Source organism: Urocampus carinirostris, chromosome 1, assembly GCF_059441175.1.
Source record: "Urocampus carinirostris isolate Australia breed hairy pipefish chromosome 1, RoL_Ucar_1.0, whole genome shotgun sequence".
Lineage (NCBI taxonomy): Eukaryota > Metazoa > Chordata > Actinopteri > Syngnathiformes > Syngnathidae > Urocampus > Urocampus carinirostris.
This window is the reverse complement of record NC_142349.1, coordinates 39,642,973-39,670,288: the sequence shown is the minus strand read 5'-3', so window position 1 is coordinate 39,670,288 and position 27,316 is coordinate 39,642,973. Positions and strand designations below refer to the sequence as shown.

General features: G+C 38.5%; 1 protein-coding gene across 1 annotated transcript in view; it reads right to left on the bottom strand.

Moving 5' to 3' along the window:
* phlpp1 (PH domain and leucine rich repeat protein phosphatase 1) overlaps positions 1 to 27,316 on the bottom strand; it is a 79,092-nt gene that overhangs the window by 10,717 nt on the left and 41,059 nt on the right. The window contains exons 2-10 of the mRNA XM_088338664.1: positions 17,281 to 17,477; positions 15,502 to 15,627; positions 12,312 to 12,460; positions 7,173 to 7,319; positions 4,698 to 4,925; positions 1,347 to 1,549; positions 1,148 to 1,208; positions 798 to 893; positions 430 to 585 (exon numbers count right to left, since the gene is read on the bottom strand). Of these exons, the coding sequence (XP_088194790.1) occupies positions 430 to 585; positions 798 to 893; positions 1,148 to 1,208; positions 1,347 to 1,549; positions 4,698 to 4,925; positions 7,173 to 7,319; positions 12,312 to 12,460; positions 15,502 to 15,627; positions 17,281 to 17,477 (1,363 nt within the window). The remainder of the gene's footprint in view (positions 1 to 429; positions 586 to 797; positions 894 to 1,147; positions 1,209 to 1,346; positions 1,550 to 4,697; positions 4,926 to 7,172; positions 7,320 to 12,311; positions 12,461 to 15,501; positions 15,628 to 17,280; positions 17,478 to 27,316) is intronic.

Here is a 27,316-nt window from a genome sequence, read left to right as displayed (position 1 = left end):
GATTAAAAAAGCCGTAGCCAATTTTGTTTCACTTTTTCTCAGCTAAAAACGAAACATTGGAGGTCACAAACAATTTGTTAAGAACCATCGCAACGGCATTCGAACCTGATCGCATCAGTGAGAGCGTCGATTCCTAACCACTAGCCCATTAGGGTCTGTTATCATCACACAATGTAAGTAGTGGTCTAGTGGTTAAGAATCGGCACCCTCACTGCCCCGATCTGGAATTGAATTCCGTAGGATCAAATGTCGCGCAAATGTGGTCAGTAATATGAGTGTACTGAAAAACCGCTTGTTCAACGCGCACCCAAAATATAAATTAATTTTTGAGTATAAAAAAGTGTGCGTTATGAACTGATAAATACGGAACAAGTCATAACATCAATAAAACAACACAAATCAACATGAACTTTCAAAATGTGCTGCTACCTGACGCATTTGAGAAACAGGTTGCAGGGCAGCTCCACCAGCTGATTGTGGTGAACATCAAGAACTTCCAGCAGGGGGCGCTCCACTCTTTCTGGCAGCTTCTGTAGTCGGTTGTGCCCTACGCTCAGCTTTCTCAGGCTGACGCTGCATAACAACCTGCGGCAGCCGGTGGAACCCGGACAGCTTGGTCAGAAGAGCGCCGTGCATACATAACGTGTATACATAAAAATGGGGGACTTGCTGCATACAGAGTGACTTCTAAGAAGTCGAGTGAGTGTCTACTGTGATTTATGACCCTGAGTGGAGGACAGATGAGCGAGCGGCTGGCATAGGGCATACGGGATAAATCGGCGCTGGGGGACACTCACCGTGACGGAAGCTCGCTGACGAGGTTGTGGCTGGCGTCCAGCACTTCCAGTTTCTTCGCTTCGCACAGCCAGTCTGGCAAAGACTCCATGCGGTTCCTTTGGAAGGGCAGAGGAAAAAAAATGGGGGGATGATGACAAATGGGGTGCGTTTGGTGAAAGCGCGACAGCTAATAATTCTTCGGCGTCGGTTTGATTCACAGCAGTGCCAAGAGGATGCGTTTGCAAGGCTGGGGTATTGATTAAGTGCTTTGAAATATTAATCGTTGCCGCAGATTACGGCCTTTCTAAAGAGCTAAATTTCCACATTTCACATTGAAGGTCACTTCATGTTCTTTTGGGGTTTTTCTTACCGTGATATGTCCATGTAACTAAGATTGGAGGGCATGGGATTCACATCCAGGCCCTGCAGTTCTGTGGGGAGAAACCCAAAGTCATTAAACTACTGCAAGGACGTCTGCAATTGTCTTAAAAACAGGTGGCCAAGAAAATGGGATGGAAGTCCGCCGTTACGTATTCCAACGGGACACATGGGAGGAGCTTTGGACCCACCGTTGCTGGAGGCGTAGATCCCCTTGAGCAGACAGCCCTTGACCTTAAGGCAGGCGATTCGGTTCCTCTCGCAGTGAAGCACTTCCAGGCGGGGGAAGACGGAAGCGTCCAGCAGCGTCAGCCTGTTGTCCCTCACGTCCAGCTGAGTGATGTGTCTCAGGAGGTCAGGCTCATCCGGCACCATGCTGGAGATCTTATTCAGCCTGGTGGGACACAAAAATGATACTTTAAAGGAGGAGTGCGTCGTTTGAGGTTTCCTTTAAAAGTTGAATGTTAAATATTTTCTTTATTAAGGACATTTAAACAATGCCCAACTGAGTTCAAAGAGCCCACTGTGCCTATCTGCGTTTATCTTACTCATGTCAGAGCTGTTTGGGGCGGAACACATTTAGGTTCGATAAATGGGGCTGAGGAGACTGCTGGAGAGTGACGTCATGCTCGTCCCCACAGGTTTTTTTACATTTTTATTTGACAGTGAAGCATGAAAATGGTGAAAGTAGGAAAAGGCTTGCTACTAGTTGAGTCCAAATGCTAACCAAAATCCCCCAAAAGACGAAAAGGAGCACGTCTGAGAAATGCAGGTACTTGACTGTGCATGGTGAATGAGCTGACTGAGATCATGACTTTAAGCCAGGAGCAAGTAACAAAGTTCCAGATTCCTGACAGCTCCATTAAAGAATAATATATTTTCTGTAAATGGACATTTAGGACTCAATTTTGGATTGAATGGGAGGATAACAAAGACATTAAACACCCTGCCCAAATTAAATGTTGTTGGTTGCAACTAGGTTTAATTTTGAGAACGTTAAATCAAAATATTGTAAAACTATTTAATACGTGTAATTTTAAGTGACAGAAACAATTGCATCAAAAGGAGGAAAAACAGAGCAACATATCAAATGGCAAATGGTCTGCATTTATATAGCGCTTTTGAAGTCACTGAAGACCTCTCAGCGTGCTTTACAATGTGCTTCACACTTACAACAGCCTATCAAAGTCATGCACACACACGGTTACACACACACACACTAATCCCTCCGGAACCAGCCCCTTAGATAGCATTTGGTGTGTTTTGTCTGCTGCAGATAACAATGCACGATTAAAATCAGAGTGTAGAAAGCATGCAGTGCAATATTCACGTTTTACGTTCTCACATACAATATATTGTTGAATTAATTAAAAACATGTTTTTACATTACATTTAACCTTCTCTGTATCTTCTCTATTTGCCTTGATTTCTGTCTTTCTGTTTTTTCCTCTCTCAGCCTTTCACTCTCTCTCTCTCTCTCTCTCTCTTCATCCTTTTTTCATTTTCTTTCCCTCTATCTTTTTTTATTTACTGTCTTTATTTTATTCCTCTAATTCACTCCCTTTCTTGCTTTGTTCTCTTTGTCTCTCTCCTTCTTGCTCTCTTCCTTTCTTTTTATCTCTTTATTCCTCACTTAATTTTTCTTTATCTTTCTTTTTTCACCTTCTTGTTTTCTTTCACTGGCTTTATTTATCTCTTTCACACGCTCTGCTTTAAATTTTCCTGTCCCTCTCTTTCTCCCTTTCTTTCATTTTCTCTCCTGATCCAATCATGAAATTTACTTTTCCTTTATCTGTCTATCTTTTTTCTCATTCTTGTTGTCTTTCACTGGCTTTCTTTATCTTTTTCACACTCACTCTTTCTCCCTTTCTTTCATTTTCTCTCCTGATCCAATGATGAAATTAGGAAATGTAAAATGTACCGTATTTTCCGCACTATAAGTCGCACATAAAAGTCTTAATTTTTTTCAAAAGCTGACCATGCGCCTTATAATACAGTGCGCCTTATATATGGCTCAATATTAAATTTGCAAGGTCTCGCAACTTACGCAACAGCGGCCGACTCGATTTTCCCCCGAACGTGGAGTAGTCCGCGGTGTATGCTGGGATTTATATACCGGCGTTTCATTGGCTAACCAATGTGTCAATTATTATTTTAATCGATCGCTCTTGGCTAAAGTTATTCGGAGCCTCGGATTGGCTACAGGGCCAAAACAAACCCTGCAATTGGCCGAAAAAGATGTGTCAATCATCCGTTAAATCGATCGCTATTGGCTGAAATTATTCGGAGCCTCGGATACGCTAGAGGGCCAAAACAAACCCTGCAATTGGCCAAAAAAGATGTGTCAATCATCCGTTACATCGATCGCTATTGGCTGAAGTTATTCGGAGCCTCGGATACGCTAGAGGGCCAAAACAAACCCTGCAATTGGCCGAAAAAGATGACTGAATCGCAAGCTTGCTAAAGTACGCCATAAAGAAACATGTTTCATTTGTAAACATTTTACTCTCCTGGATTTACTACACTCACGGTTGTAAGAAGACCATGATTGCGTATCATTATTGAACGTGAGAACTTAGGTGAGTTATGCGGCTTTATATTTTCCCAGTATCTTGTTTTAGAACGATCTTGATGTTGCTGTGATGAGTTGAGTGAATTAAACTCAATTCCAAGTGTTTATTGTCATATGCACAGTAAAGTTGCGAGCAAAAAAGAAAATAGAAAGTAAGGAATGGTTGGCATTTCTTGAATTCCAAGACTTTAACCTTTCGAATGATATTTGAAATGACGCATTTAAGTGACATCGTACGGACACCGCATCCGCACGTGTCTACGACACGTATTTGCTTCTTTGCAAGCTTTGGGAATATTAAGGGGGTAATCAGTTTGACTGAATCATCTGACTGTTTTGTCGACGTTCCCATTGCAGCGCCTTATAATCCGGTGCGCCTTATCTATGGAAGATAAAGGACCAAAAACTATTTTTTGGGGGTCCGCCCTATAACCCAGTGCGCCCTATAGTGCGGAAAATACGGTATTCAAAATATAACACCAATATTAATTGTTACTATCATCTGTGGTACTTATCTTAACCTTTAAGAAAAGTGGCAGGGATTTTAAGGGTAAGGCAAAACAAAAACAACAAAAATCAGTTGGACAATCACACGAATAGAGAATTTGCATCAAAAGACACGATAACCAGTGTGCAACAAAGCCCCGTTTAGAAAGCTGTCATTCATCAAGTGTTCCGGTGCTGACATGAGAAAAAAACAATTGCATTATAAACTTTTATGCACTCGCTGACACGTGAGCATGTTGCAACACATTTTTTTCTCACCCATCTGTTTTACTGATTGAGCAAAGTTAACAAGAGTGAGCTATTAACTGCAAAATAGTGCAAGTCACTGCAACTCAAGCTATGGCGAGACAACGGTCGGCGTCGCGATGGGCAAATCATTTTCCCGATGGCTCGCTTTAGTTTCCGTCACTGCACGTGCAATCAAAGTTTAATCGTCTGCACAACATCCAACTTCTGCCACTACCTGAGGTCGACATGTTTGACACGGAGCAGCCGGAAGTCCTGCAGGGTGAGCGTCTCCAGATTGTTGCCGGCCATGCACAGCTTCTCCATGGACGCCAGCCGCTCCAGCACCTGAGGCACGTGGCCAAACTGGTTGAAGGAGATGCCCAAATACGAAAGCCTCTGGAGGGAGCCTAGCTCGTCGGGGAGTTCGCTCAGACTGTTGCCATCCAGCAGAAACGTTTGCAGACTGTGAGAGCGGAGGGGGGGGGAGGAAAGCAGGAAGAATGTTGTAATGGTGGTACGTGCAGCTGAGATGTTTTTTGATAAGGAGCTATCGAAATAAACCTGACTTGACGAGAAAGGAAATCCACGGTTCAAACCTGTGAAACTACACAAATTGGTCAGCAAGTGGCAGCAGGCACACAGCCGGCCCTACTGGCCACTTTTGGAATGTGGCGAGCTCAAAATCATTCAAATAGATTAACTTCTCTTTGCAACCACTTTTGCACCCCTCTGTGATGTTTAGGAAAAATCAAAACTGCCCAGGAGCTTTCCGCTAAATTAATTAAAGTATTTTGTCCACTTCTAGCATCATTTGAAAAAAAAATAAATAATTATTATATATATATCTATATATATTATATATAGATATATATATATATATATATATATATATATATACAGAGAGAGAGAGAGAGAGAGAGATTTACTGCATAACAGAAAAAATAAAACAGACTTACCCTTTTCCATATTCGAGGATTGTTCTCCTATTTTATTATAATTTGGTTGAATAAAATAGTATTTGTCTATTGACCTTAGTAGAGTTAAGGTAATTGGCAGATAATTTTGCTTGTTTGTCTTTTAAAAAATGGCAGGATGCATCATTTGAGATGTCCTATTATATTATATAGTAATATTTTCTCTATTATGTATGTAGTAACAACGTTCAACTGAGTTCAAAGAGGCCTTATGCTTTATTTTCCAATATGCCTAACTTGATCTTACTTTTAGTAGACCTGTTCAGGGCGAAACACATTAGGTTCGAGGAATGCAGGATGGTGGGTGTTATATTTTAGCTATTTTTTCCAAGCAATGTAAAAAAAAAAGTTTATTAAAAATTAGTAAAGTCACAGTACAATATTTTTTGTGTCTGGCCGAGTGTGTGGATATATCTTACTTTACTTTTAAAAACAAATGCAAATTTGAAAAGATATAGTATTTTTCTGAAGTAGTAAATTTCAAAACAAGTTAAATGAGCTCAAATGAATGATTTCTTAAGCTTGATAATTTTACACATTCTAGTAGTGTTTTGCTTAGTTTACCAAAAATTATCAAAATGAAGTTAATAACCTTTAAAGTATGTATAATTCTCAGCAAAAGACAGAAAACATTTTAATCGTAAATATATGTTGATTTAGCCTTTTTACTAAACCTTTCCCATTTGCTTTCCAACTACTGTCTTTTTAGGGTGTAGTTCAAATGTTGTATATACATTTTTTCTTAAAAATAGATATTTCGTGTTCGTTTACCAAACGCCAGGACAACAACCACTTGAAAACTCATTCTCGGCCAATGACACACGATTATCTTGACTGGTGTTACCATCTGGAGTTACTTCGGGGTGACTCGATTGTCTGAAAATACAGTCATGTGAAAGTTCTCTCATCTGAAAACGCCAACATCCTTAATGGGTGCTCATGACATCACTAAAAACTCGCAAGAATATTTTAATTGGATGCACAGAATTGCATTATCGACCTCTTTAGCTTCAGATTCCAAGCAACTACTGGAGTTGTTTACCTGGCTATGTCCCATTATGAGCCAAAAGGCTTTCAATGTCGAGCAGTAAAATTTCTAACAGTATGTTCAGTGACCTCATATAACCAACAACCATACCATAAAGCAACACAAACTCAACATTTACTTCTAAATGTTCAACAAGCAAATACGTTTAGCTAAAAACAACGTGCTGTGCAAAAAAATAAAAACAGCGGGGCACAGCATCTGAATAGCTGAATAGAGTCGTAGAGCATGTTGAAGCGAGTGAAGCCCCATGTGTCTTTTGCACGGATTGACACTTGTTACTAGGAAAGAGCAAGATTTGGCCATGTAAACGTTTGATTCTTGGGTCAGGTGAACAGTTCAACCACTTTGAAGGCAGTGGTGACCTCGCTCGAGTTCTTATGTCAATAACAAAAAAACACAGAAAGAAACCAAACAGGAGCACTTTTTATCTTGGCGGAATCCTTTTTTTCAATTTATAAAGTTTTTGAAGAAAAAAAAACCATGGGGTCATTTTTTACCCTTCTTATGCATCTAAGGGTTAAAAGCCTTTAAAAATAAAAATACAAAATACTGTCAATCTGCTATTAATGGTGTAATTGTTTTTATATAGACTTTCAATGTTTTAATGTTTCTTTAATACATGTGCTGAGTTTGACTTTGAGTGGTTGGTGATTTAATGACTATATACTTCCACCCCTGTGGTACCTACTTTGTCAGAGCCCCCACAGAGCTGGGCACAGAGGACAGGTAATTGCAGCTGAGGTTGACCTCGGTCAGTGTAGGGATGTCACAGATGGCCAATGGAAACTGGCCAATGTGGTTGTTGGACAAGTTGAGGCTCCGCAGACGAGAGAACCTACAGAAGAGACGGAACGCCATTAACATTTAAAGACCTCTTCACGGAGACCTGCGATTTAGAAAACAGTCCCGACCCTGATGTGGGTGTTGTCTATTTAAACAAAGGAGAACAGTGACATTATGAAGTAGTGTCCCAAACCAGAGGGGTGACCTTCACATGTGTCAACATCCCCTTGTCTTTTTTTTACTCACATACCTGCCAAGAGTCAACGTATGGGTGGTTGTTTAAACAGGACACACTGCATTTTTCCCCCTATTGACATAACTACTGCACATGAAGGTGCCACAAAAACAAAACAGGTCGAAGCCATTGATTGATTGGCTAGCGATTCAATCCTGCTAAGGTGACTCCCCGCAGGCATGGTGAGTGATAGTGTGCATTTCATTGGCGTGCTCAATCAACTTCTGCAATCTGCTGAGTAACGCTCATATCACTTTTCTGCACCTCTGCTTGTCTCTTCTATCATGCCATCATCTTCTAACACGTTCCGACGTCCTTTTTGTATCCGCCTGAGGCCACTCTGGTGATTTTTATCTCCACCAGCGAGTTTATGATCTGACAAATCTGTTTGTCTCAGAGCAGGATTAGAGGACAGTTTCGCAGAACTCAATGGCGAAAGGGGCACGAGGGAGACAGGAAGGGAGTGTTTCAAGGTCGGGGAAAAAAATAGACCTGGTTTAATTCACATTTATAATGGAATACACCAAAAGTCCGCTTAAATGGAAAAAAGGATGTCTTTTGCCGTCAGTGGAAATAAATGTGAAAAACAAATGCACTAGGATGGTATTAGCAAAGGGGAAATGTTGGATTTTCAGGCCAGATGTTTATCATTTGTGTTATAGTGAATCAGTGACGAACATTTGGCAACTTTGTAATATTGAGAGCCACGTAAACCAAAATTTATTTTTTAACTTGACTTTACAAAGCACACTAAAATAATATCATTTTTTTAAATAAAATGAGAGCCCAACAATGTTTTATATATTCTATCTTTATATATTAATGATGTGTTCTATTTTTAATCAGGTTTATTCAGAAAATTATCATTTTTATGAAAAGAAAACTTCAAAATAAAAGCTGTGTATTGTTAATTTGCGCTCTTGTATCAAGGTTGCATGTCGTAGAACTTTTTTGGGAGTGGATATTTTTAGTAAGGATGTTATGATGTGAAAAACATTTATATTTTAAATGATTTTTGGTTTGTTCTTAATTGAAATGGTCCCCAATTGTTTTATTAATGAGTATTTAAAGAGGTATATGTTTTTAATTCTGTAAATATTAAAAGAATCCTTATCTCGGGAGAGAGAGAGAGAGAGAGAGAGAGAGAGAGAGAGAGAGAGAGAGAGGGGGGGGGGGGGGGGGAGAAAGAGGGAGAGAGAGAGAGAGAGCGAGAGAGGGACAGAGAGAGAGAGAGAAAATTCATTTTTGGGGTAATTATACTGTCCTTTTTTTTATCCTCCATGGAAAAAAACCCACACAATTTTGAAGTAAGGGTTCTTTCAGCAATGTGCAGAAATATGGTCAATGAGCCACAATTCCTTCCATGGCCATAGTTTGGACGAAACTAAGTAGGCAAATTAAACAAAGTTTATTTTTCTATCAGAGTTTAATTCTAGTGTAATGTAAAAAATAAAAGAAACCGAATAATGTTTTCATATGACTTACACAATTTTTAGTACAACTTATTCCTAAATTTTGAAAAGGGCGGCAACAGACATTTCTGCTTAAATCATTACTCATCTGCCCTAAAAATGTTTACTGACATTTCCATTCATTAAACGCATGTTTATCTGAAATGCAACAATAATATTCCATGTGTTTTTTTGGGGGGAACTGGTGGTCCACTGTTAAAATCACTATTGCAGATATTTTAAGGATGGGTTTCTTCTGAGATATTTTAAGCATCTTTTTGTACCTTTCGTCAAACTTCAATTCAAACACCTTCATTTATGCAAAAAGCTGTCTTTAATGATGCGCAAAGAAGACCCAAGTGGTGTAAATAAAGAGGGCAAATGCTTAGCTATTTGCATGGCTAGTGAAGAATGACCCAGACTCGGACAAGAGAGCTGCATGCCAGAAACTTGATGCCAGCGGAAATGGCGAGTCTGATTATTGCCTATCTGATCTGCTGGTAAGTATTTGGCAAGCAGAGAAAAGATGGCAGACGGCATGATTCTTCTCAAGGGAGATTTAACAAAAGCACTGTGACTCCATGGTTGATGGTGCACACACAAACGCATACATGCACTGCAAGCATTTGACAGAACTGTCCAAAACAGAACGTACATGAAGTTATCCTTCTTGTAACTGCCCAAAAAATAATACTACTCTCAGCTAAACACTTTTCGTAATGACTGACCTCCTTTTGTGTCATCGTGGTGAGTGAAACGAGGACGAGCATGCTCAGGTTGGCCAGCATTCAAAGGGAGGATTCCGCATTTTTTTAGTGCGGAAGCTGTACAACTTTAGCATTTGAAGAAAAAAATATGTGGAAATTGGACTTTCTTTTGCTTTAATGGGGAAAAAAAACTGTTTTGTTCATAGGATTCCCTTCTGCGCATCAATGGGGAAATTAAACAACAAAACTGGCTGCCTATTAAAAAAAAATTCTGATAACATTATGAATTTTAACTGCATTGTTGCAAAAACAATAAACATACCTGCATGACACCAGATTTTTCTTACCCTTAAGTATTTCAAACAATAATTTTCAAGCAGATTCAAGCTGAGTTTTGTAGCATATTAACATTAGATTCTGATTAGGGTTGCAACAGTTTGTCTACAAAATTTGATGGTAGAAATAGTCAACAATGAATTTCATTGTCAATTTTGTTTGCCAAACACGTTTTCCAACAGAAAGGGGCATCTCAACATGAATATGATCTCTGCTGAGAGTCACGCATGCAGAATTGCTTCTCCTTCTGAGCACCAACATTAACACAGAAATCCACATCAACTACTCGCACTAAAACATCTTAAGTTTGTGAGCATTTATGCCTGCATATTGCCAATACAAAGAATACTGTACTTTCAAATTTTGTAAAGCGACCTTGCGGAAATCGTGATGCACAAACGTTGAAAGATTAAGTGAATTGGTTGATTTCTCTGGGACATTGCAGTTTTGTTCCATTTGGGCCCCGGTGCTGTGGAATGCTCTGCGCACTGAGATTTTATCTGCAACCTCAGTGAACCTGTTTAAATCTAGGCTTCTACTCTATAGTTTACAAATGACTTATAGTACACGTTGACAATATCTGTGTATTATTTGTGATTGCAACATTTGTTGCAGAGTAATCATCCTGGAAGGGGGATTACCTCATGTGCGGTCCCATCTCAAGGTTTCTTCATTTACCTCATGTTGAGGTTTTGAGTTTTTCTTTGCCCTCATGTAAATTTAGATCAGGGGATGGTGTTGTAATAGTCTGTAGTTTGCAATGATCTGTGTTCTGTGCAGCCCTTTGAGACTCCTTGTGATATGAGGCTATACAAATAAACATGACTTAACTTTTCTGCCCCCATAGCAAAAATGCTAGTTGGCCACATCAATATATCATAGAGCAAATTGTAGCCATCCATGAGTTGCCCACGTTTATGCTCTTGCACATAATTTGGTGACTGATATGAATAAAATCATCCTATAAGTTGTGTTGAAAGTTTAATGCGGGAACCCAACGTTGTTTTGCCTAGTGATGTTGCTTATTTGAATCCGAGCAGGTAAACGATGCAAAGTTTTCAAAGAAGGAATAGTGGTTACTTTTTGCTTGTTTATGTTGAAAATCATGTTACTGGGTTTTCACATTTGCAATTATTTCTTGTTCCAAAAGCTCGAGTCCCTTTAAACAACAAAACTACATATTTTTTTGCACTTTTTAGAAGACAATCTTAAACATTTGCAAGACCATTGACCATTGATTTGTATTGTATGCAATTTTGTCATTTGACAAACACTTGGAATGTCAATGTTGATACGTGTCACTGGGTTTTCAGATTTGCTTTGATTCCTTGATTCAAAAGCTCATGTTCCTTAAAAAAGATGCCTTTTTTACATTGATTACTATGTATTTTGTTTTTTATTTAATATTGTAGAATATTCTGTTTTGTGCACCATTTTCTTAACAAATTGCGAATATTTGAAGAAAGAAGAGGGAATTATTATCGTATCTTTTCATCCGATTCTTAAAAAAAACATCAAATTAATCGATCATTAAAAAAAATGATTACTTGCAGCACTAGTTGGAACAAACCCAGTTTAACTTAAGAGTGGCAAATTCATTTACAATTTCCTCTGAAGAATTAACAAAGCATGGAAGAACATGTAATTACATAAGCACAACCAAACACACATTCCTGCCATTCAATTTAAATTGCAAGTCGATGTCGCCTGCAGAAATGTACTTTGAGCGTAAGACAGAGTTTTATTTCTAGAAGCACTTATAATGAATACAATCAGACAGAAATCTTGAACAAGGAAAAAAAGAACCTTTTGAATGCGTATAACTACACACACAATCACACTTTTGTTGTGTAGCATGAACGTATATCTTGGCTGTGGTGCTGTAATTGAATCTCACAGTACGCATGCAGCAGATGGTGCACATGGAGAGAGGGAGTGAGAAGGGCCAGTCACATTAATAGCGCCTGCTGATAAATATGGCCCTTCTGAGTTTGCTTGCCTATGCCTGGTACATTGCAGACTTGGCTAGCATCTTTGCTCCCTGTGTTTCCCTCCACTTGCTGTTGTTTGGACTGCAGGTGGAACCTTAAGCAGTCCAAACAGGCCAGTCATGGTCTGCTAAGTGGTGCACACACAGGCACAATCAGGTTGAATTTGAACCAAATACATGAATGTGCATAAAACCATTTAAAAATTTGAGAGTGTCATTCAATGTACACACTCTCACCTCCAATGTTATGAGGCTTCTTGCTATGTCATTACACCATGACTCGTCTCAGTTTGAAGCAAGCTCATTAATGCTGCTGTGTTGGTACCTTTGCAGCTTCTGCAGCCACTGGCCAGCGGGCAGGAAGTTGTGTTTGAGGTTGAGATGGGTGATGTCGTGACTGTAGAAGAGGTTGGGAGGAAGCTGCTCCAAGCTGCAGCAGGAAAGATCCACTGAGTGGATCCTTTGCGACACCATCTACGAAGGCGGAGAGCACGGCATAATGGGAGCAAGTCATTAAACCGGATTGTTTCAGATAAGCACTGTGCATCCAGATAATAGATGAAGGGTCAAATGGCATTTCGTGGCCAATCTTCTCAGAACTAGTGAGGAAGAAATGAAAAAGTGCAGCGGGTTAGGTCAGTGACCCATTGCTGCATGTTACGTCATCATGTTATTCGGGCAAAATGCAAGCTTTTGCTTTTTCTTGGTTAAGGTATTGAAAACACATCGCGGCATTCTTTTGAGACTGTGAATTGTGTTTTTTTTTAATATAAATAATACTTGGGCAATTTTGTTAATCTACTTAGTAGAGGGAAAATAAATACCAATTAATTCAAATTGATAAGAGCACCTGAACTAATTTAAAAAATCAAAAGAAATAGTTTCCAAATATATGACTTCTAAAATATTTCTTACTTTTTTGCTGCTATACCAAAAGAACATTTCCAGTAAGCAACCCACTGGATATATTCTCCAAAATGCAGCTATGAAAATGAAATAATGTGAAGTAATAAACTTTACTGATGCCCATCGGGAATTTGCAATTTATTTATGTTTTATTTCCCACAAGGAAGTGTTTTCTGTGAAGGTGGGAGATTAAAAAAAAAAACTGCAACCCATATTGTTTGCATGGTGCTTTGCCTAGCAACTCACGTGCTCATTCACCCCTGAGGACAATTTGAACCAGCCAATTAACCTAAAATGCATGTTTTTGGAAAGTGGGAGGAAACCGGAGTGCCCGGGGGAAACACACGCAAGCATGGGGAGAACATGCAAACTCCACACAGGAAAGTTTGATCCCATGACCTCAGAACTGTGCTGCACACGCGCTAACCACTGTGCTGCCATGTTGCCCGATTATTTTAATATTTTACCATATTTTAAACTTGTTTAAAACAATTCTGGCAAAATGAAAGTAATCCTGATGATCAAAATTATCTGATACAGGAGATGGCAGGGATTTTTTCACATTAAGATTTCCCCGTTTTTAACCGAAAACAAATATGTGTAAATATAAACTTTAAAAAGACTATGATTCATTACTGTATTAATGGATTATGGAAATTTGAATCGTTTTGACAAAATAAAAAAGTGCATTTAAGAAATCCTATTTTTATGTCATTTTTAGTTTGAGGATTGGGAAAAAACAACAAAAGTGCATAATGTGCCCCTTACCGGGCCAACAAATCTAACGCAATGAAATGCACCATGCATTTCTAAAAAATTAAATAGCAACCTTTTGTAACGGTTAAGTAAATATAATCACATACTATAGTTTAAATTGGAGTTATCTTTATCTTTTTACCTCTGCGCTCGATTGCCGATCACACACCAGGTTTGCCTTTAAACAGCCACCTGCTTGGCACAACCCTCCTCTGTTACAGAAACTGCTAAAAATACTACTTAACTGGCAAAACATGTTGCCGTTTCAAAGTTTAACTTTTTGTATTTTACCAGATGGATACTCATTTTTTTTCTAGTAAAATTAGACAAATAATCCTTACATTAGCCAGTGTCTAAAACTCATGCGAAAAAGTTACCGGACACCAGGGCAGACAACTCTGAAAAGTTGCCTGCCCAGCCATAAAGTTGTCTGCCCCATTTTTCACAACTTGAAACACAATAAGACCACTAATCGCAAAAAAACCCATTGTTGCAAAGTATTAAGGATTGATAATCAGAATATATAACAGAACAACATTTTAAAATTAAGTATATTGTAAATCTTCCCTTAACATTCATTGCATGTATATGACATCGCTGTTTTCTAACTGCCATCAATATGTACCTGTATTTACTCATCATCATTCATGCAATGTTTCCTTTGTGTCATCTGCTACAAACCACAGAACTCCTCTTTCCACGATGCTTTTAATGTACGTTTACGTTTTGTAGCGTCATAAATTTTACTTCTTTTGAATCTCTCCTCTGGGGCTGAGGTTTTGGCTTGATTCCTAACCACTTCTCCATTTTCCTTGTGTCTTCTGTGCGTCTACTTTGGAAAATGATATGCAAATGCACAGCCTTATAACGCTCGGGAAAGTCCGGAAACAAAGTTATCCGATGCAGGCTTCTGATCGGCTGCCGAGTATGCAAATTGCAAAACGAACCGAAATTTCCAAACCGAATGAAGATTTTGAAATTGGAATAACGCAAACGTTTGATTTGAAAGAAAAATCTGTGGGGTTTTTTTTTTCCTAAAAGATGCACGCCCCGAGCGTCCGGGCAGGCATTATTTTAGACACTGCATTAGCATAACAATCTGATATGGTAAGCAATTTCTTTCCAGGTTTTTTTTTTTCATTTTGAGTAGTATTTGGAGCATAATAATTGCCAATACATGTCAGATGAATATCTGTCCGCTAAACATTATAATCCATTTTAGTATAAATTCAACTTAACGCATCTTTGAGGATAATTACCCCTCAAACGTCAATATCAGTGTAATGGAATCTAAGAATTGTATTCCTGGTAGTGCTTAAATGCACCTTCAGTAAATCCAAACCTGCCAACTGAGGCTCACAGCTTGCGAGTCTGCGCTGCTGACACCTTCTTAGACAGGCTCCTGTCTACAGTGAAGCAGCAGCATACACCTCTTAGGGACACAAAAAAACGACTGCGCGGTCACAGCTTGGGCATGCGCTTGCCTCTATGCAGGTTTCTATTATGACTGGCCCTCTGGGGGTTGATGTCACACATGCCCCTATTCATATTTAGAAGAGGTTTTCTGGATGTGACCTACTTGAGTTCAAACGAGAGAAAAGGAGAGAGAGGCAGACCAAAGAGAGCGGGCGTGATGTGACCCTTGGCTTCTGTACTCAAGTTTGCACCCAATGAAATATACTTGTTTTGCTGTGCTTGCACATGCTGTGTAATCATGGTGCATGTTAGGTTTTTCTATCAGTGCTCACATGTGCGTGCTATTTTTAATGCGGGTTGACCTGTAAATAAAGTATATGCGCAAGCGAATTCTCACGCTCACTTGTTCTTGCCGGCTTTTCTCTTTTTTCTTTTACCTTGGCGGCGTGTCGGTGCCAACGGAGGTGCTCCGTGAAGCTGTCGAAACTGACATAGTACGTCTGACTTTGGGGGCCGGCCGAGCTGAAGGCCAAACAGTGATTGTGCTTCTTTACTTCCTCCACCTGAAGACATAACACAAACACGCCCATGCAAGCATGGACGAGAAAGAAAAAAAAAACGTGAGAGGGCGAATAAGATCCAGCACACTTCACAAAACTATCTATGTTGAATTGACGTATGCAATTTTGTACAATTGTGTGCAAATGTGTTCAGTGAAATATGCAATTGTTATTGGTGATATCCAGTATACAGACTAATCAATGCTCTATTACAGCACTTTTTCATTTTTTGTGCAACCTTAGACCTTACTGTAGTTAATCATATGCGCCTTATAGTCCGATGTGCCTTATATATGAGAAAATATCACATTAGACTATTCATTTGGGGGACGCTTATAATTCAGTGCACCTTGTAGTCCGCAAAAAAATGTCATCAAAAAAGCTAAGTTAGCCACATGCAACAGGCTTTAACTATCATTGCATGTGATGTTAGCAAATACCTATCATTATAATCCTCTATGGTAAATATTCTAAAATTAGAACAAGCGTTTTTATTTTGGGTTGCAAGGTACACGTAAAAGGGAAGGATCTGATTTAGTTTACATCCAATACAAAAATGAGTCGTTTACTCTGATAGTGGGTGAAACATTAAAAAGTTCAGTTCTTCTTTAATAGATGGGTTGAGTTTCAAGGTTTCTGGACAAATTAAGGAATTCAGAGAATGTACCTCAGTAATATTTATTCCATCCATTCATCATCTGCACCGCTTATCCTTAGTACGATCGCGTGGGTGCTGGAGCCCAGAAAGTTGTTCCACAGGTAACGTCGGTTTTTAAAATATTTTAACTTTTATTTTGCTTCATTTGCTGTGGTTTACATTTTTGAAATGTTAATGTTTGGATGGCATTCAATTATAACGGTTATTTAATATTTATCATAACGTTGTTTTTCAGATTTTACAATCAGGTCCTTTCTTTAAAATCGTTAGATAGAAAAAATAATATCTTAAATGACAAAAAACTACCTGAAAGCGGAACAAGAACATTTCACTTTAAAAATATAATATTTATTTCATTACACTTTTTTAAATTGACTTTTTGGAGTGTGCAACTGTACAACATATTATTCGTGTTTAATACTCTGTAATACAGTCGAGTAAAAACGAGTATATTGTACAGGCTGTAGAACATTAATTTAACAATTGTTTTTAAATAAATCAAACAAAGGAAACCTTGTTAACATGCTTTGATCTAATAACGTGTATCAATTGACTTGTACAGGTTATATAGCATGTAAAGTCATCATCTGAAGGCCAAAGCGGAAACTGGTGCAAGGTTGTGAGACGTGTGATGACAAGTTTGCTGCGAGTTTCGATACAACAATATTCACAGATTAGATATTGTTGAGGGAGGATAAATGAATGAAAAAGACACAAAATGTCATTAGTAGCATTAAATAATTGTTTCACCATTCCCATTGTACAGAAACATTAGCTCACTGGCAAAAGGAAATTGTGATCTCAGAAATACTGTTGAGGTGAAATTAATTTCTATCCAAACCCTGTTTAAAACGTATAACCCTTTGCGGTAATAAGCAGCATTGTATAGCCTGGACACAAATGTCACATGAACGAACAGACTTAAAGGCAAACTCATTAAAGACAACCTTGCAAATCTGAAACTGATAACCAGCAGCTTGAGCAAAGAAAATACCTACTTTTCCTCCAATGAGAGGCAGAATGTGCATCTTCCCTGTCTGGCTTTCTTTGACGGAGGAGACGATGAGGCAAGTACCGCAAAGGATGACCTGCCGCCTGGTCCAGCGGTTAACGGGCAGCTGCAGCTTCCCTTTGCGGACGTTGTACATCCCCGACAGCTGGACCCTCTCGGAGCTTTCGATGTTTTGGGGCTTCCCTGGAGTGCATGGGGAAGGGAGATATTTCTATGGTTAGAAAAGGCGTGTGATGCAGGAGGTTTTGTTAATGTTCATAGTCTGGGGAAAATTAATGCGACATGGGATATTTTACTTTATGAAACTTTTATCAATTTGCATTAAAACAGAAGTATGGCAACCGGATTGAAAGGTAAGGCGGTCCAAAACCAAATCAACCAACCCATTGACGAAGTATATACTCTTGTTAAATATAGACAAATACTGATCTAAACACAATGCCTCGGCCACCATTAACCATCCCTTCCCCTGTCAAGGAATTTGTCCTGGTTCCGTGCATGCCGTTAGTCGTTTATATACCTCGCTATCCATGCATCTTTGTTGCAATAGAATTACAGGAAACTTTAGATGTGCCATGATACAAAACGAAAGACAGCACGTAATTTTTTTTTACTACCAATACCAAAACTGATAAGATCCTGCTTATAGAAACCAAAACTGATGATTGATACATTGTTTTCCTTCTTTAACGGAGTGCTACATTTTGAAAAAAATGACACATGCAAAATCCGATAGCTGTTATATGCATCCTTAATTTAGTTTACTATTATGATAACACAAGATAATGTCCCAGGCATTTTACTTGTGCAAGAAAGTCATAAAAGCGCAAAGAAATGCTGATCACCACCGGGTGCACCGTGGCATGCGATCGGGTCCGGGAAAAGACCGAGGCACAGCTTGAGAGAAAACAATAGCGATGCCGCAGACCTGTTCTACTGCTAGGCAACATTACTCTCACATGCTACTAACCCTGTAAAGCCTGTATTTACCCATGAAACGGATGATCTGGAGCTACAACTCGTGGGAAACTGCTACATTTGAGACTTTGGGATTTTAATCATCATGGAGACCTGGCTCAACCTGAGTGCAGCTAGTCGGGTGCTATATACATTTCTTATATTAAAAAGAAAAGCCCTTCAATTTTGTTCGACTATTGTATGATGACAATAAAAAAACATTCATTTAACTGCAAGTCTTTGTTGTGTTTTATTTGTAGATCAATAGTTGGTATTTTGTTACAGCTGTAAATATTTTATGTTACTGATATGCAATAAATAAAAACATGTTTCTACTTTGTGGGTTTCCGCAAGACTTTTTGTAATGGAACCCCTGCGAAAAAAGAGGAATCATTGTACGCACAAATTCTAAAGAATATAAAATTCCACACAGGGGGGAAGTCATCGTTCCCAGTTGCTAAACTCCAATAATTAAATATTAATATATGGATAAAAAAGGTTTCCACATTACTTTGATAAAGGTCTAGTGTTGAAATGGTTCTTGTGCAATAAAGGTTAACGACTTGCAGCATATCCTCACACTTTTCAGGCAAAGCAAAAAAAAAAAAAAACCTCTATCTCTTAATTTTCCATGAGGCCTTTTCCCTCATTAGGGTCTAAGAGAGCCCAGACAAATCAGTCTGCAGGCATGTCACCAGAAGTGTGACATTAGATGTTGAACGTGAATAGCAGAATACAATAGCACCACAAAGCAGGGTTAGCATCCAACCTAGAGTCATTCAGCGCAACTGTAAGCTTTACATGTCCTACTTTGCACATTGGAATTGAATAGTCGGGATTTGCCTTCAGTGATGAGTATAATCTCCAATTCAATGCCAGGTGCACTTCTGCTGAATTATGCTCTTAGTCAGTGAGCCTCATCGAGCAGCAAGCCAGACCTGACAGTCGGACTTGCTTATCGGGCTTCCTGTTGACCCGTGGCGCGTTATCGCCGCGTCGAAACGTCCACCTGCTTTTAGTCTCTCTCAACTCCCAACGAAAGTTTCCGTGGGGAACCATGGACCATCCACATCCACCAGGTCACATTGCACTAGTTTTTGTATTTCTATTTTTGCTTAATGTTGTATCAGAACCTCTAGTCCGAGGATAACTTTGTTAACTTATCCAGGTTCCTGTGCTTGTTGATCCAAATGCTGACTGAGGGCATACTGTGTTTATTCTTTAATGGAACATGTCTTATTATGAGTTAGAACTAGGCTGCGTGTCAAAAAAGTAAAATATACATTTAATCAATCATTAAGGGATATTAATCAATTTCAAACAAAACAATAAACTTAACAGTCATTTAAAGAAAAGTAGTCGCAAACTGTATATTTATTCGCACCAAAAGATTTTAGAATCAAACAAAATCTGTTTTTTTTGGGGTCAGAATTTTAAGAAGTACAATAATACACTTCAAATTTCAATGACAATTCAAATTAATGACGAGAAGGTTAATCAAATAAGCACTTAGAAGTGGCACCTCTCCATTGCAAATTAAAAAAAAATAGCCCCTCGAAACACCAGTTTGACAGTCATACAAAATTTGTCAGGAAAGAATAATGGAGCTATCAATGGCATGGCAAAGACAATCTAGTTTACAGTTTTTGGAGGATGAAAATCATCAATCTCACAAAACATGAGGGAGATTAAAAATGCTTTAAAACATTACTTTAACAGATTTTTGCTTCTTAAGCAATCTTTGTGTAAAATGTATTTTACTTAGGTCTCATATTATCGCTGTTTTTTTCCACATTATTTCCAGCTTTGATTGCAGTTTCTGTTATAAAGTGTTATGAAATGCAGATTTATTTATTTATTTTTTTACATACTTTCACTTTTATTGTAAATACTGATCGTCATTGCTCAGAAGAGTGCTGACCTTCAGTCCGTTATTTTTTGTGTTTGCAAAAGAATCAATAGCTTGGTTTGCAATAACTGTTTACTTTACCCTATTACGATACATGTCAATTAGAAGGATTGTGCGTGTTAGAATGCAAAAGTAGAAGCATGGTCTACATGTGGTCACGGTATCATTGTGTCTTTTATTTTGCACGTCAATTACCAACTGTTAGTTATGTGGTGTCGACTGCTTCCTGCGAACCTGTTCTGACCAGGGCTGGGTCATTTTGACTTTATAGTAAAATAATCTTTTTAAATTGGGTGACTGAGTCTATTAAACGGTACTTCCAATGATTAACATGGTAAAAACAAAGTAACAAAATATTAATAACATAATAAGTTGTTATTTTAGAAATGCATATAAAGCTGGATGCCCTTTGCACTCATTAGTAACAAAAAGTATCTTGAAGACCCCTGGTCTATGCCTTTTTTGCATCACACTTGCTTTTTTGTGGTATTAAGCAGGAGGGTGCAGGATGACAAAAGATAGTTTAGGACAGTAGTTTGGCGGTAGTTTTGCTAAGCTAACATCTCGTACTTTTATGCCACCGGTAAGAACACTCATTTACAAACCCATTATTCCACTGAATGAGAAACAACAGTAGCACAAAGCTTTGCTAAAGTGCAGTGTGAAAATTCCTGCAGGTTCACTGGAGTCAACATTCAGTTGCAGTTGCAAACTCCAATTTTGTACGTAAGGGATTTATTATTTCCAAAGTCCGATTGTAAAGAAATGAGATATGGGGCACATTGATATCTTTGCCATGGTAGAATGTTTTGATGCCACTTTTCTACTGGATCCCTTAAGAGTTTGGGAGTGTACCTAATATGGTGTATGCTCCTGGTGCTGCTTTATGAAATGCATGTATTTCATTTCAGTCCATCAAAATCAGTGCAACTCTATGCAACATCTTGGCAAGTCAGCAGGCTGCTTAATGCCTTCAAACCTTGCCGTAAGGCAAAAATAACCAGGATGGGGGGGCACAAGGGGTGGGCAGAATGAGGCATTAGACAAATTATTCAACAGCTTTTAGCCTCAATATGTCATATGAGCACAGTTGTACTATTTTTAGGACCTCTTGTTGAAACGTGTGCTCTACCACACCGATGTAATATGCCGCATCTTCTGGTTCACCTCTAATATGCACCACCACGCACTAACAAACATCGTTGTGTCCATCTAGTCACTGCTCCTAAACATTGCTGGAGCATGAAAGTCAAACCCTGCTGCTCACATAAGGACAAACTTTCTAAAGTTATACCCCATTGATGCATCATGTTGCACGGCTGGGGCAAGGTTCAAGGTCGGGCTTTGGTGAGTGGTGGGGGGACTTTGTAGGAAGTGAGGAGAAGGGAAAGACTCCCACGTGAGCATCCTGTTTATACTGGTAGGCACGGGAACAACAAAGCTTCTTAAATAGCCATGGAAGGAAGTCATTCAAACCTTTTTTGTAAGACTATCTGGAGTCCACGTGCGACACCTACACCAAGAGTATTCAAAGGCTGGATGATGTTAGTCATGCTGGGCTTCCCATTATATTCGAGGGAGGCAGCAGTTGGAATAAGAAGAAGGGCCTTGCTGGGTAGGCGGGTGTACTGGACAAAGCTATTCCAAGACCTACTTTGACAGGAGAGCATGTGTGTGTATTTGTGTTTCTCGAGATGCTTCCTTCTGTTTCTACAAGATCTGGATGCTTTGTCACCACTCAAAGCTACTTCCAGAACTAGTAAGTTGTTTCTGCAAAAGAAGATGTGGATACATTTAGCAGGTGTCAATGACATATGTTCCTTGAGAGTTCTGCATTTTTTTTAGTTTTTGTTTGCAGGTTTTATAAGAGCTTTTCACTGACTTTGCATTTAAAAACATGTGATGGCCACTTAATAAAAGCCTGTGTTGTGAATACGTATGTTACACACACACACATATATATATATATATATATATATATATATATATATATATATATATATATATATATATAACGAGTGTAATAATAACTTTAGTTTTTTTTAATTCCTGCTGAAATATGTTGTATAGTTTCTGTATAAGTGTCCTGCAATGATGAGTCCAACAGTGCCACCTTCTGGTATGTGGTAAGGTGTGGTTTGGCTTTAGACTGGTGGTTTTTTTTGGCAGTCTACAACGAGCTGCCAACGGTAAGACACTATCTTTTGGTGCTCCGCAAAAAGTTAATTTTAAACATTAAAACCACAGCTGACATGCACAGTAATGTGATTGATGTTGTCAAGCTGTTTGGATTTATTTTCGTTTTGTTTCTGTCGCCTTTTATGTTAGTTTTGCCGGACGTTGCATGTTGTGCTCAAATGCTAATTCCCCTTATAGAGATCAAAGCCAGCAGAGAGGCTTACCATGTGTTGTGTTGTGACTCATTCATTTGCAGGTAAATTTTACCCATTTTTATGCTCATTATTGTTATTATTTATATTTTCTCATATATATAAAAAGGATGATGTTGGTTGAAATTCAGACTAAAGAAAAATATGTTGAATTCATTGTAAACGTTAAAAAAAACACTATACGATCTCTTGGTAAAAGTATCTTGTTAAAATGGATGTAAAAATGTATTGTGATGGTTGATATTCTAAAATGTATTTTATGTAAACTGAAAAGAAAGCTCTTTGATATGTTTTTGGCAGTCTACAACGAGCTGCCAACGAGATCAAAGCCAGCAGAGAAGCTTATCACGTGTTGGGTTCTGACTCATTCATTTGCAGCAACTATAATAAAAACATCATCATCCAGTCCAGCGTAAATGTGGATCTTTGGTGGGACAGGTACACCGCGGTCACATATATATACACACACACACATATTATATATATATATATATATATATATATATATATATATATATAATATCTAATATATATATTTTTTATTGCCCTTAAACTTGATTGACATACTACTTGAATATTGCAACTGTAACTCCCAGGAGTTCAACTTTCAAGGGAAAATTATGTAAAACTAGAAGGATCCGTGGGGTTAAGGTTACATTGATTTTTCTTCCTGTTAGGTACAGAACCTGTAACTCACAACAATCTGCAATCAAATTTCGTATCTACATTTAAAACCAAGGCAGGAGTCATCTATCCAGGATGACGAGTTGTAATAGCAAGTGAAATAGTCATCATTTATGTATCACAGAAATTATAAAGTCACAAAAATGATTGCTTATAAAAGTTGATTAACATACTTATGAAGAGAAAGTTTATGCTTAATTATATATTATATATATATATATATATATATATATATATATATATATATATATATGTATGATCCAAAGAAAAACAAGATGGATTTTGTATCTGCCATAGACTGTTTAAATCAGGGATGTCAAACTCAATTGCACGAGGGGCCAAAATTCAAAACACTTAAGGTCGCGGGCCAACCAGGATAAACATTTATTGAACACACTTAAACTGAATATTTTTGGAACATAAATATGAATAAAAACAGACAAGAATGTAAAATTTATTCCTTAAATCAATTATACAGTATTTATTATTTTTCTCTAAACAAAAATATCTTGTTAAATTATACAACTTAGAACTTAACTTAAACAACTTAACATTAAAATAACATTCAAATTCCTTTGCTCCTATGCCAATGTATATATTAAAAAAAAACTTAAATATCCCAAAAGATTTTGCTCTCCTTAATATGTCACCTGTCAAAAGTAAAAATATGAAAATGCTACACAAAAAATTTTGTAAAAACGTCACAACATTCTGCGAACAAGGAGCCTGATGTGCTTACTTTTGGCGCAGACAGAGCAGGGCGAGAGATGGGAGGGAGTGCTTGTACTTTTTGCATAGCTCCACCCATCCCTCCCACTCACCCAATCAAATAACTTTAAGTTCTCTTCCGGTGTTTTGGCGTATTTACAATTTGTTCCGTGGATTCATCAAAAAGTATCTGAACACTGAACACAGATTATATAGTGAGCTTTTATATAAAGTATTCTTTAGCGTTGTACAGCCAAAACGAGTTTCTTTTGTGTGACACCTTGACTGTAAATCGTAGTGAAAACGTGCCCTATATATTCTGAAAAGTACTGCTTAATAATTCAGCTTTGGTTTGGCTTTGCGTGTATCTGAACATGATTAATGGCTCAAGTTTTGAACGAGATGGAGAAAATTTGCATGCAATTAAATTTGTCTCTGAGCCATAGGTACTCATAGAAAGAGCCATATATGGCTCGCGAGCCATAGGTTACCGACCCCTGGTATATAGTATAGTATACGTCATTCATAAAGGAATAGGTACAGTGATTAAAACATCGGAATATGATGTCCAGGGATGAGACGGCGTTGTTCATATTGACGGGCCATTAATAACAATAATGTTCAATGGTCTTGCGCGCCGGATATGATGACACGGCGGCCCGGACGTGACCCGCGGGCCGGGAGTTTGACACATGTGGTTTAAATGAATGAATGGTGCACCACTTAGCACAGGATGTATTAATGACTCAAATGCTACAACCTTGCTTTCACGAACTAGAAAAGGTATTCTTTCTACTACTTTATATTGGTAATGCACCATAATGCGTGTGTGTGCTACTTCGCGGTTCCACGTTCGCGGGTTCAGAGCTTCGTGGGTCTAAAAAATAATAACAATAAAATAAAATAATAATTTTTAAAAAATATATATTTAAGCATTTTTGAAGGGGCGTCGCTACTTCGTGGTTCCACGTTCGCGGGTTCAAAGCTTCGCAGTTCTAAAAAATGATAATAATAAAATAAAAAATAATTTTTTTTAAGCATTTTTGGAGGGGCGTCGCTACTTCGCGTATTTTCACTTTTCGCGGGTGGTTTTGGTCCCCATTAACCGCGATAACCGAGGGATTACTGTATATATGCACGATCAGACAAAAAGGCAAGTAGAAAACTATAACAACTAAGCCCGACAGTTGAGGATGAAGGAATTTCTTAATTATTGTTTCAATTTGGTCAAATTGCCACTGTCCTAGAAACCTAAGTCAAAGACTTACATGTTGATCAAGATGTCACTCTAGCATTCTGCAATCTGCACACAAAGTTGACCTCCCGTCATCAATCCCCCCATACACCAGATGAATAGTTTTTTTTTTTTGTTGAACCTCGATGCTTCGCGGCGATAACAAGGACACACACTCGGTGAATCATCTCGGCCCAGCTAAACACAAGCTGACATGGGCACACCTCGGCTATACGACGGGGCATGCCGTACCACAGAGAATCGCTGACCCACATAAGTCACTGCAAGGCACATATTTGCTACTTCTATAGGGGGTGACAGATGCGATGGATCTGAATAATCCCCTTGCCTCTGCTCTGATCTTCCTAATATTAGCAACTCAAATCAATCTATTATATCCAATGGGAAAGGATATAGCTTTCATGCCAGCCATCAACAGAAGCTTAAGCTAATCAACAGCCATCTAAGAACCCTGCAATCGCTGATCGCTTATCTGGACAAAAGAGGATAGCAATAAACTGTACCAAACCTCCTGTAGGAATAATCCATAATACTTGGTTTATTTCTTTATCCTATACCTAAAAGGGATTAATACGGACAAAACAGTTTTGGTGTCTTGCCTCCATCATTTCACGCCTATACATCTTTCCGACTCCTTTTACGTTCCTTATAAATGTAACGACTGCGATGTGAAGCGACGGACCATGTTGGACCGACTGTTCTCTTGAATGTCATCTGGCAGTGCTTGCAGCTAGGATGCAAAAGCCATCGCAATCAAACAATGATAGTTACTGCGGTGCGCTCACGTCGCCTTTTCCCTTTCCAAAAAGATGTGGGAAAATGCAACAATTTTCAGAATCGAACTTGAGGCACGTAAATGCCCCACGTTGGCAACAAATTATATTCAATTTGCATTCTTTTTAAAAGAACCAGATTTCTTTCAACAAATGTGGAGAGTTTGGGTTAGCATTGATGTGAAAAAACAGTGCAAGGCTACACGATTAACCGAAATCTAATTGACATTGCGATGTGCTGTGGTGCGATTGTGTAATCGCGTAACACTGCGGTTCTTTTCAAGGATTTATAGACAACAAACCCTAACAAAACTCCCCAGAAGAGGGCACTGTTTCACCTTTTAATAATCCTGTAAAATTCGCCTCAAATGTCAATCCAAGACGTACCCTTAGCAAATTGAATGCTGTTCCTGAACCGTTTGGAGAATATGGACAGTTTCAGGCTCTTTTGAAAGGTAACACACTGAAGTTTTGTCCCAGACTGAAATCATCACTGCAAGTGTTACTAACTTTGAGTAATCAAAGTTGGAACACACATAAATAGTAGGCTTTTAATGTTGCTTCAGTTTTTTTGCAATCGCATGCAAGATGAGCGTAGCATGGGCATCTTAGCTGGAAAACAGTTAGGACAAATGCATGAAGCCTTACCTGGTTCTAGGTCAAATTGGATCACAATCCGAAAAAACTAAACACTAGTATTTTGCACATTTTTCTAAGAGCATGTCTGGGTGTTTCCAAAAGTGGCCATTTGGCCATGTCACTTTGTAACTTTTATTAGACCTTGGGTGCATAATGAGATAAAAAATGACCCAATGGGTTGTTATTCTTCAAAATCCATAAAAATGTAAAAGTTGTAATCCTGTCATATTCCAGGTATTCCTCATAAAACACGTGTATGACATGATGTCATTAGTATTTCTTTCTTTCCCTACTAATTATCGACCCCACTAATGGAAGAGTGTTAGAACTGGTAGTTCATGCATCTAAGGGTAAAGTACTCACAGTAAAAAACCTAGCACAGAAAATGCACTTTCCTTTTACAATCGAAAATCGCAATACTGGCCTGAAATAATAATAATAAGATTTGTTCCCAAAATCGTGCAGCCCTATGCAACGGCGACATTTTTTGTAATACCAGTAATACCTTTCCACACAAGAAATAGAGTGCAAATCACTGAAGGAATCAGCAATGCACTGTTTATTTATATGAGCGTGACGATCGGACCTAATATCAGAAATTTTGGATGAAATCTGACGCTGGTCTTGGGGCTGCTATAGGCCCAACATCCGTTACCAATTTTGGATCCGGACAACCCTAGTTTGCACTTCACGGATTTCATCTATCA